Source organism: Centruroides vittatus, unplaced genomic scaffold (genome assembly GCF_030686945.1).
Source record: "Centruroides vittatus isolate TY-2023 unplaced genomic scaffold, ASM3068694v2 contig_738, whole genome shotgun sequence".
Lineage (NCBI taxonomy): Eukaryota > Metazoa > Arthropoda > Arachnida > Scorpiones > Buthidae > Centruroides > Centruroides vittatus.
Genome location: NW_027122474.1, coordinates 1,060,447 through 1,073,037, shown reverse-complemented (window position 1 = coordinate 1,073,037; position 12,591 = coordinate 1,060,447). Strand labels below are relative to the sequence as shown.

The following is a 12,591-nucleotide window of genomic DNA, read 5'->3' as shown; positions in this document are numbered from 1 at the left end:
TTTTGAAATATAAAGTAATTTTCTTAAATTCAATTTAACTTTATTAATGGTAGTTTTTAAATTATGCAAATAATAAAAATAGTCATTAACCATAATTCATAACTTCGTACCTTCAAAATTTATATTTGTCTAGTAAAAGAGAAATCTAGAATTACACACACACACATATATATATATATACTGTATATAAAAGCAAATTCAAATAATTGCACATTTATATAACATACTAGAGATTTTAATCAGATACCAGATTGATTTTCTGCTTTCATTCAAGTTCAGCCACCTCTGCTATATACATATGAAAATACAAAAATAATCCACGAGGTAATCAATACATTGTAATAAGCTATATTTAAATTTACAATTAAATTTTTCAAAGGAAGAAAATAACTATGGCAATGATAAATCAATATTCATAGATATATATTATATTATATTTATATATATAAATTTGATATTAAAAAAAATTTGACAATTTTTTATGAAAATAAATATGTAACAACAAAAATATATTTTTTCATATATATTTTACCTGAAAATATATACATTTTTTGTAATTCTAATATGTAATTTGAGATGTAGGAGTGACCAAAAAAAAAATTCTTATAAACAGAATAAATTTAAAAATTAAAACTTTTATATCAAAACAAGATAATGTAACATTGTAAACAAATAATATTAAAACTCATAAAATAATTCATTTGTTCATGAAAAGAATTTTTCAGAGATCACATTTATGACAATTTCAAGTTATATGTACCAAAATATTTGAAACAATTGAACTAAATATTTCAACTTTAGAAAAAATCCATTTAATTTTTAAAAAAAATCAAATGCATAAAAATAATTTACTAATAATTCTCACATTGAAACATTTACTAAATTTTGTAAGAATAATTTCCCATAATTTAATTTTCTTTAACTAGAAAATATGATAAGCAATCATTTTTATTCTTTTATATAGATAAAATGAAAATATTATTTGTATGTTTGATATAATGACAGTTTAAAAATAAATAAAATTATTCATAAATTGTTGTAATATAGACAGCAATTGTTGATATAAATATGAAACAGGAATAAATTCCAACTAAAAATATAGGATATGTATTCGAGAAAAAAAAAAATGTAATTTAAAGATGAAATACATATCTAGATTTTCTGAAAACTGAAGAAATCTTAGATTAAAACTTTGGAATTTTAACAATTTTATAGCATTTTAATATGTAATGCTATATAATTAATTACATAAAATTTCATCTGATTAAATAAAGTATTAAAACTTTAATAAATATATAAATCATACAATGACTTTTATATTTCCATTTATTTTAAAAAAATATACCAATTCATATATGAAATCACATTAGCCAATAAATTATTATATGGGAATTGCATTAATTTCTTTTACCTGTATCTTCTAATTTTAATTCTGAACATAATATAGCTTAGAAAGAATTGTTTTTGTTTATTACAAGTTTAATATTTAAGGGAGATGATGATATAATAAAATGTAAATTCTTCATTATATCAACTAATTATTTCTATTAATAAAATCAATAACTACAAAACAATTATTCCGAATTCGAAGTTTATAATATAATAAACAGAACTCCTATTTAAATACAGTCTTAAACATGCTAAAGTTATCATATATAGACTTTCATGTATTACCTTACCTTCTAGATATTTCCGCCTAAATTACCATAAATATTGCACTGTTCTAACAATATATGATTGATACACAATGCTGATAGGATATATTATAATTTTAATAAAACACGAACGTAAAAACCAACTAACCAACTGCAGTCATCCGAGCAGACTGTCATCGAACAACATAATACTGGAAACAAACTAGGAAGCGAAAACGCCCTCTTCTGGAATTTACGGTGATCTTACACGTAAAACTTTATTTCATCCACGAGAAAATTAAATATACGTTTTGTAAATATACTTATTTAATATAATAAATATATTATGATCTTGAGAAAATATTTAGAAATATCTAATTTTTTTTTATTTTGATAATTATATCGAGATTTCAAATGGTCGCTTTGAAGTTCCAAGTAGTACGAATTAGGTTCGGTTCCGCTAAAATTGTTTTCAGGAAATATATTTGTCATTTGACAGGATAAATTACTAAATTAAACTAATGCTAAAATTATTCTATTTTAAAAATATATTCCTGTTTCTGTTACATTAAAAAACACATTTTCTATTTTATAAAAATTGATATTATCGATGTCTATGAAAATATTTAACTCTTAACTGAGATGGTGCGAGTCAAAATGACTTTACTTCAGAGGCGAATTAAGATCGGTTGCGCCCCGCGTGCAGAAGAAAACATTAGGTCCTTAAAAAAAAAGACAGGGAAAATAAAAAAAATACATGTTAACCATAGAGTGGAACCTTGCTTAACGAGCATACTTCGTTCCAGAAGCTTAATCGTAATGCGAAACAATTTTTCCCATATAAATTAATGTAAAATACGATAATGCGTTCCATAGATTTAATATAGTTAATAGCGCGACATTGGATCAAATCGGGCTATTAACTTTACTATATCTATAAAGTTCCGCTAGTCTCACTTGAATCTGAGTCAGATATTAATTCCTATGACCTCTGAAGGCCAAATTGTGAGGTGCTAAAAAATTGACAATTACAAATAGTCCTCCTAAAATATCTCTCCAATGCTGCCATTCTTGTTCAATTTTAGTTTGGGCAAAAGAGTCAATAGTGGTACAGCTTTTTAACCCGTTCACTAAATTTAACCATTTCAACATACAATCTTTGTGCAGTCGGCTAGACTCATGAGACTTCAGATAATCACCCAAGTGTTTCCAATCACACACTCCTTCACTGGATCCAATTCTTGTATTTTCTAGTCCGAACATTAGACATGGAAAGCAGTAAACAGCATCCTTTGTTTGTGAAAAAAATCATCCAGCGCCTGTCAAGCTTTTCACCATTAGCTAATATTTTACTGTAATGATATTCGCTAAATCGCCGTTCATTATCATTTACGGGGAAAAATCAACTTTAACTCGGATTGGACCTTTTAATACAATCTCAGTTCGGTCTAAATCAGTAATTGTTAAAGTGTATTTAGCGTGGAATGTGATGGGAAGAAGAACAAAAAGCGATATTCGAGGCGCGAATTGGGTACGAATATGCATAAATGATGATGTGCAGGCGATTTGCCTTAGACAGCGGACATACCTCGCTGAAAATACCGGTTCTCGTCCGATCACCGAAGTCAAGGAGCGTCATGCCCGCTCAATACTTGGGACGGAGACGACCTGGAAATACCGAGTGCTGCTGTCACTCAGTAGTATGCCGTCATTGGAAGCGATGGAAGAGCTGCTTCCACCTTCCAATGACCTTCCCTTATATTTTATAAAATATAAATTTTCATATTTTAACGTACTTTGAATTAATTAAAATTAATATTTTATTATAACTGCATCATGTATCTTTTACAAATTTCTATACTACATGTAAAAAAAACGTTAAGATTGCTATTGTATATTCACTGCAGAAAATGCACCCTGCATCGTCGAATTCCCGTTTCTTTTTCATACATTTGTTTTTGCGTCATCAAAAGCAACTCTTTTCTTGCAGACTTGGAGAGCGCAGACCTGCAGATGACTTTTCTTTTTTGTTCTGTTTGGACGATTGGTAGCTTATTGGTAGCGTAAAGGGGATGAAGACCCAGGACTACTCGTTGGTATTGACTGGAGGTGAGAGGAAGGAGAAAGAAGTTAGAGAAGAGGTGAAGAGGAAAGGAAAGAAAGATAGGAAAGGGGATGAAAAGGGAAGTCTCATGGGCGTCCTGCCGTTTTTATTAATGAAAATTAAAATATATACATGCGGCTCTAGGCCGTTTGAACAAAAGTAATAATACAAAATGTAACCCGACAATCTTGTCTACGTGAGACCAATTAAATGCAAGTGTATACTAAAATTTGTTTACACAAAACACCATATTATTACATACTCACAAATTAAATACTATACATATGACTACTTGTCATCATTACAATTGCAAGACGAACAAGTACCATAAATCGTTGTATCGATGAACGTATGCGTGGTGTGAGACACAACCACAAAAACCCAGCTCTCACTTGGAGCCATAAACCCCCAACGCCAAACGTTGTTCACAGAAATTCAGAACACTGTTCACAGAGATCCACATTGTACAGTATGCAGCGTTCAGTTAAAGTACTCGCGGTGGTAGGATCTGGAGCGCTCCACCCTGCGCCACGAGCTGCCAGAACTGGACTGTCCTCAGTAACGCAGAGCACCCAGGTTAGTCTTAGATGGCAGAGCTAAAAATACATGAAAGAGTTAGGTTCAGCGAGCGTAGTTAGGAATTCTGCGTTACTGAAATTACTGAATACGGCTCCCGGGTTCACACCACCGGTGTCCTTTTTTATTTTTAAATTATTTCACATGTCATCTTTGTAGTTACATAATTCAGATGTTTCAAGAGCACATAATTTTTTATAGCATAGTACAATTTTTTCACACACAAACCATTCATATATGTAAATGAGAATGTTCCTTCAAATATTTCTTCGCTCTACACCCGTTCGACCAATTGCTACGAAACTCGGCAGTTAGGTTCACATACAGATAATGTCGAACATCGCATTCCAAAATATCTGTAGAGGGGTGCACGTGACGTCACATGACTCCGTGTACATATACAGGCGCCGTATTGGTTGCTGATTTCACGTTACCCTGCCTTGATCACTTTACTACGTCAACGTGGAAGAAAGGAATTTTATTGGCTTTGCAGCCGATTTAAAAGGTAATGATTTGATAAAATATAAAGAGAAAACTTCTTTTATTGAATTGGATCCATAAGAAATGAAACAGACAAATTTTTCATCCAACGATTTAACCACGTGGCCAACTATAGAACATGGAGACAGTAAATTATTTGGTTTTAACAACTAACACTGTCACACTGGATCAGATGAAGGCATACAAATCACTCGATGCTCATAATTATTTGACAAGCGGATTTTTATTCGTAATGATTTAATTTTGCTTGTAGGAAAGGTACTGTACGTATCTTCATGTGAGACTTTCCATTACTCATAACATAACTGCGTTAATATAAAGATGAATGTAATTTTATCTTTAGTCACATTTTAAGTTAAGTTGTATTTATAATTACCATTAAATTTTTTTTTTTTTTTTTTTTTTTTTTTGTCACTATGCTTTGTTAGAACCTATTATTAAGATTAAATTAATTAGCCTAATAAATATGGCTATAATAAATCGGGGGGCTTATCACATCAGAGACTGACTGGAGGAAAATAGACTAAATTTTTGCCAAAATTAGCCTTTAATTAACCACAATCAAATTTTTAGTAGACTGCATTTCGGGCACGAAAACTCATTAGCTTACATACCCCCATACAGTATAAACACAAATATCTATCAAGACCATCATAACATAAACAGCAATTCCAGACTAATACATTCTGGAATTGGCTGAATAGAAGATTTTGTGTAAAGGAGTTTCCAAATAATTTACTGCCTCCATGTTCTATAGTTGCCACGTGGTTAAATCGTTGGATGAAAAATCCGTTTGTTTCATTGATGCCGATAAAGTGTCGTGCACCGGGCGCCAGTTATGTTCGCTGCCACTGCACCGTCTGTGTCGTCATGAGCTAGTAGGCCTGGGTTTGCGCCACAGGTGGGTCCTTTTTTATTTTTATTTTATTTTATTTTTTTTAATTTTTTCACATGTCATAGTCGTAGATCGTTTGGGCTAAGAGGGTGTTTGTGTGGATGGAATGACCTTTTATTCCACATGTTTGGTTGTCGTTTACAATATGTTTAATGTAGTTCTGTAGCCTTGCCGCCAGGATTTTCGCTAATATTTTGTAATCAGTATTCAGTAGAGAAATGGGTCTCCAGTTATTAATATGTCTAAGATCACTTAGGTTGTCCGATTTTGGAATGAGGGTGATTAAACCTTCATTAAAGTCTTTAGGTAAGATTTTACTCTTAAGGGCCGACCACCACGAGTCCTAATACTACAATGGTTATTGGTTCTATTTATACTGAACTAAATATCTGTCAACAATGGGAATGTTAACAATGGAAGTGTTATCAAAGAAAATGTTACGTAACAATGAAAGTGTTAAGAGAAAGCGACCTGCAAGATTTACAGGCGCAGATGCAGTTTTTTGCGTTTTTCATTGCGTTTTAATAGGGTACTTCAAGAGAATGTACACTAAGAAGGGATTCTTCGAAGGGAGCCAAACCAACGCTGTGTAAGGGCTGATGTGAAGTTTTCCCTAAAACAACAGAACTGAAGAATGTCAGGCTCGCTCCGATTTCGTAATAGAGCTAGTGGAAGAAACGGCGAAACTAGATCGAGGCGCCTTTAGCGGCGACGACGGGTAACAGAATCCGGGCTACAAAAGCTGCACCAGTGTTGTTCCACCTAGAACTTTTGTTCTAATCTAGTATCTTTTTACTTGTTTCACTACCAAGATACCCAACACCATTTTCCTAGTACCATTCATGAAACCCTAAGGGTGTACTTTTTTTATTTTTTTAACTCTTTCCGCCCTGTGGGCACTAAGAGGGCCTTTTTTTGCAAGCCCATTATGGGTTCGGCCAGGCCCATTAAATGTGTCAAGAAAAACTGTAGTGCCAATTATTGTCTTCATTATATTTTTATTATGAAATTTTAAATGTTGATATTTACGGATTAACATATACCAAGTTTTTACATATATCATGTTTGTTTATTCTTTGTTATTTTTTGGTTTTAACTGTATTTCACTGTTGGGGTTTTTGTTAATTGGAGGTGGATATCATCTGCTGTCTGGCAATTTCTAATTGTGTATAAAATAAATAGATAAATATAGTCAAGTCCGCATAAGTCGACACCCCAAGGGGAAGTGGAAATGTGCCGAGTTATCCGATGTGACGACTAAAGCAAAGTTGGAAAAAAACCACAAAACTACAATTAGGAAAATACAGTAGTGCGTTATACAGTAGTATAGGCTTATAATACATTGTGTCCTCCATTTACAATTACTCTGTAGATGAAAAACTGAAAAATTCGTTTAGTGTTGTTTGTTTTGAGCACCTAACTGTTTCGACTTTCTTTTTCAATGATCATGAACGCCTTGAAAACATCATCTTCGCAATTGTCAATCGTTGGCAAGTAACGTCTAAGAATTCTTAATGCCTCTAGCATGAGAAAACGCAAAATTTGATTCTGGTGTGACGTTCATGTAGATTGTATATTTTCCTTTTTTTATCTGTTGTTATTTTATACATAAAAATACATAAAATGTTAAGGCAATTTTATTAATATGTATATATACAGGGGTTGGACAAAAATATGGAAACACCAAAAAGAAACCTATTACTAAGCACTAATACGGTGTAGGAAAACCGTTGGCATTCAAAACAGCTTGCAGTCTTCTTGGAATGGATAAATACAGGTCCTGTATGGTTTTCAAAGGAATCTTGTACCATTCATTTTGCAAAATAGTGACAAGTTCAGGTAACGATGATGGAGGTGGATAGTGATCACGCATCTGTTTCTCCAAAGTAGACCACAAAGGCTCAATAATATTGATGTCTGGTGACTGTGGTGGCCAGAAGAGATGTGACAAATCACCCTCGTGCTCACAAAACCACTCTTGGACGATGTGAGCTGTGTGAACAGGCACCCTGTCGTCTTGGAACACAGCATCACCATTGGGGAACAAACATTGTACCATGGGATGGACACAATCGCCCAAAATGGTTACATAATCTTTGGCAGTAATGTGACCTTGCAGAGTAATCATGGGGCCCATGGAATACCACGATATGGCTCCCCAAATCATAACCAAACCCCCGCCATGTTTCACTCTTGGCAGCAAGCAGTCTGTATCGTAAGCTTGGGACGGCGTTCGCCAGACGTAAACTCGGCCATAGGTTGGAAACAGTGTAAAACAAGACTCATCTGACCAAATGACTCTTTTCCATTGCTCCATAGTCCAGGTTTTATGGCTTCGAGCACCACATTTTCCTCTTCTGGGCATTTGCATTACTGATTAATGGTTTTGGAATTGCAGCTCGCCCTGAAATTCCCTGCTTATGGAGCTCCCTTCGAACTGTTTTGGTGCTGACAGGATTTGTGAGCTCCATATTCAGTTTGGCAGTGACTTTTGCAGCTGTAGTCTTCTTATTTTTTGTCACAATCCTCTTCAATGACCGTCTGTCAAGATCACTCAACACACACTTTCGTCCACGTTGTGACTTAGCGGATGATGTTTTTCCACTTGTTCTGTATGCAGTATAAATCTTTGATACGGTGCCTCTTGACACACCAAACATTTCGGCCACCTTGGTTATGGAAGCACCCACCATACGAGCACCAACAATTTGCCCACGTTCGAATTCACTTAGCTCTGACATTGTGCACTCCCACCTACACAGAACACAGTTCTAACAATGACTGACATGTGCAACGTATTGAGGAGATTGACTATTAATGACACCTGTGCAAACACAAGAGCACTACCTAGAGGCTTGGCTAGAATCAACATTTACATTTAACTATGCATTTCATGAGGGGTTTCCATATTTTTGTCCAACCCCTGTATATATATACATATTAATAATATATGAATAAATAAATCGACTTTCCCTCCTGAAAAAAATGAGTTCGCACCACACATGCGAAGTGAATTCATTTTTTCAGGAGGGGTGACGACTTATTAGTGTGTGGGACAGCAAAAGTATGTCAACTTGTCCAGTAGTGACGAGTAAACCGGAGTTTTTTAACATTAATGCCTATGTAAGTCAGCCAGGACCACAGAAAACTGACTACTTAACCAATGGTGTCGAGTTACCTGGGTGACAACTTATGTGGAGTCGACTGTATAAATAAATTTTTGAATGACATATATATTGTAACTATCTTTGTTACATAGTAATATAAAAACAGAAAATGCGGAATACAAATGAAAAGTGATCTTTTCAAAATACACAATGAGAGTTTTCCTAATCATTGTATTCTCCAAAAGCATTCCTAAAGGGCTGTACAGTATAAGTGATGAGTGGTAACATGTCTAAGAGTTGCTAATCATCTCCCATTGAACTGTATTATTGTCCAATCCTCTTTTTAAGTACTGTACAATTTTAATTGTTTGTTTAACTTTATACTTCCGCACTTAAGTCCGTCCCACGCTTTTTTAGACGTTTCGGCGTTTTTCACGTGGTTCAACTGCCCAAGACTAAGGCTTAGATTTATTAGCGCCAACGCCTTTGCGTCTTGCTTGATCCATTCCTCTGGGCTTCTTTCTGGTTTAATTTCCGTGCCGTCAACGTATTTCCACAGGTCATTATATACGAAAACACTTCTCATCTGTATTTTCCAAATTTCGTAATTGTCCTCGTTCAACTTCTCAATGTTTGAGAATCCGCTAGGACCCGCCATACCCTATTAGATAATAAATTCGTTTACTTACTTCTTATACTAGATATTCGTTCCTTGTAAGCAATCCTGGGCCCATAACCTATCAGAAAATGAAGCAAATAAACGAATCTAACGATGCACAGAAATATACAGTTATATGTAACACGAATAAAAGCTGGACGAGAGGAGACACCGTGCCACACAGAGAGATAGCACACCAAACAAGACGGTGACCTATGACCAAAAAAATGTGAAGCTCGCCAACATAGCGCCGTCTAATACAAAATATGTCTTAGTGACTTAGCACACAGGGATTACATTTTTACTTTCTTTCACAGTAACAATTCGAAATAATGTTTTATGCAACAATATCCAACAATCGCCTTTAAGAAGAATGCTTCATTATCGAAGAAAAAATGAGACAAGAAGAAGAATTTCCAAGAACTTATGCATTTGGATACTCACATATTTGACATTTCTATATATTTTATCATGAGTATATCATATAAACATATTTAAATTTCGTTTTCTTTAGTAGGGGAATCGATGGAGTCTTCATCATTAATCTTTGTCTTTCGTTGCTGTCTGATATTTGTTGAATCTTAGATTAACGAAACAGTTAAGAAAAATTTCATATTTTCTAATTAAATTCTTAATATATTTTTTAAGTTCAGATTAAAACTTATTATAATTTTTAATTTAGGATAAATAAGGATTTTGGAAATCCTCATACCACTACTGAGGCAGTAGAAAAAGAGATTGATCTTAAACAGAAAAAGAAAATTGTTTGTTTTGTTATTAAAAGGTTTGTAAAAATTTGTATAACTTGCGTTTGTTCATATGTATTATAGGTAATTAAAAGAATCTGTGGCCCGTGAGAGCGAAGATCCTTCGGGAGTCAAAATACATTCCAAGGAAACAGTTCTGATCGGTAACGCACAATCGACAGGACCAGAAATATTCCAGTCAGGTGATTTACAGCATTGTACCGTGCCCAAAGCCGAATTATTTGCCATTCATAGGGCGCTGTCCTATATCCTACACCTAAGAAATTATATTGGACGGGTTAGGATTTGCACGGACAGTCAAACTGCACTGCGAAGGATCAATGGTAACAACAGACAATGTCACATGACCAATCACATTCAAGAGATTTTAAATACTATCAGGAACTTCAAAGTCAGCTTTTCCTGGATTAGGGGTCATAGCGGAATACGAGGAAATGAAGATGCCGATAAAATTGCGAAACAATACTGGGGAAATTATTTTTCCTCATCTTACGTATAAAAGCATGAAAACTCTGCTTGAGAATACGGCGTTGCAACTCTGGCAAACCGAATGGAGTGCAGGTGATACAGGAAGAGTCACGTTTGATTTCTTCCCCAACGTGCTGCAGCGGCTTCATATGAAACACTTCAAACTGAACCACATCATAACGCTAACGCTTACTGACCATGGTAAGTTTAAAAAATACTTTCATAGGTTCGGGCACAGTGAGGAAGATACGTGCGAGTGTGACGGATCTACTGTCCAAGACCGTGCATCATTTCATCTTCCAATGTGAAACATACAACCGGGAACGAAGACGTCTCACTCAAAAGACCAATCACATTCAAGATATTTTAATGTGGCTACACGCCATGTTTAAATTGTATATTTTTATATGTAATTATATCGTTTTCATATTTTATATTTTCTATTTCCTTTGTTCCTTTCTTCCCAACCTATTTATCCATTCTTCTGGAATGTACCTATTGCTCTTACTTTTTCTTTGTTGTTGGATGACTCACCCCTAAAACAAAAGAGGGAGTGCAGCCCTCAGGGAAGAGAGAGGAACACGTGGGTCATTCTGGAGCGAGAACTCGAGTTGGAAGGAGCGGTAGTGGAGTCTCCCGAGTGCGCCTAGTCCTCGCCGAGTGCACCAAAACGGTCACAATTAACCGTGCCCGTTATGGTGTCTTGTGTTCACTAGTGAAGTATTCAGGGAATTTACTACATATATCACTGTGACTAGAGCACTTGAAACGAACTTTAACTGAACGCTGCATACTGTACAATGTGGATCTCTGTGAACAGTGTTTTGAATTTCTGTGAACAACGTTTGGCGTTGGGGGTTTATGGCTCCAAGTGAGAGCTGGGTTTTTGTGGTTGTGTCTCACCCCACGCATACGTTCATCGGTACAACGATTTATGGTACTTGTTCGTCTTGCAATTGTAATGATGACAAGTAGTCATATGTATAGTATTTAATTTGTGAGTATGTAATAATATGGTGTTTTGTGTAAACAAATTTTAGTATACACTTGCATTTAATTGGTCTCACGTAGACAAGATTGTCGGGTTACATTTTGTATTATTACTTTTGTTCAAACGGCCTAGAGCCGCATGTACATATTTTAATTTTCATTAATAAAAACGGCAGGACGCCCATGAGACTTCCCTTTTCATCCCCTTTCCTATCTTTCTTTCCTTTCCTCTTCACCTCTTCTCTAACTTCTTTCTCCTTCCTCTCACCCCCAGTCAATACCAACGAGTAGTCCTGGGTCTTCATCCCTTTTACGCTACCAATAAGCTACCAATCGTCCAAACAGAACAAAAAAGAAAAGTTATCAGCAGATCTGCGCTCTCCAAGTCTGCAAGAAAAGAGTTACTTTTGATGACGCAAAAACAAATGTATGAAAAAGAAACGGGAATTCGACGATGCAGGGTGCATTTTCTGCACTGAATATACAATAGAAATCTTATCGTTTTTTTTTTTTTTTTTATATGTAGTATAGAAATTTGTAAAAGATACATGATGCAGTCATAATAAAATATTAGTTTTAATTAATTCAAAGTACGTTAAAATATGAAAATTTATATTTTATAAAATACAGGGGAAGGTCATTGGAAGGTGGAAGCAGCGCTTCCTTCGCTTCCAATGACGCACGCCACTGATTGGTATAAAAAAAAATTATACACCAAAAATATTTAAATCTAACTATTATAATGTCCAATAACTTAACCTGACAATTAACTCGATAGAATAAAGATATTACATTCAAATTCGATAAAGTAATGAAAATTATTAAAAAGCATCGTTAAAATAATCAATTCCGTTGTACGATGAATTAAGTTAGATCTATTTTTACATTTAA

General features: G+C 34.5%; 2 protein-coding genes across 2 annotated transcripts in view; both read right to left on the bottom strand.

The window, feature by feature from the left end:
* Positions 1 to 1,852, bottom strand: part of wkd (whacked) — a 53,031-nt gene extending 51,179 nt beyond the window's left edge. The window contains exon 1 of the mRNA XM_067277242.1: positions 1,680 to 1,852. The gene's annotated coding sequence lies outside the window, so the exon portion shown is untranslated. The remainder of the gene's footprint in view (positions 1 to 1,679) is intronic.
* Positions 1,853 to 8,037: 6,185 nt separating this feature from the next.
* On the bottom strand, positions 8,038 to 8,451 carry LOC136980936 (uncharacterized). The gene has a single exon (XM_067277135.1). It carries the CDS (start codon positions 8,449 to 8,451, stop codon positions 8,038 to 8,040), a length of 414 nt encoding a protein of 137 aa, XP_067133236.1.
* Positions 8,452 to 12,591: the final 4,140 nt, after the last annotated feature.

What these genes read in the sequence shown, in the direction of transcription:
- LOC136980936 (XM_067277135.1), bottom strand. Translation starts at nt 8,451, where the DNA reads ATGTCAGAGCTAAGTGAATTCGAACGTGGGCAAATTGTTGGTGCTCGT.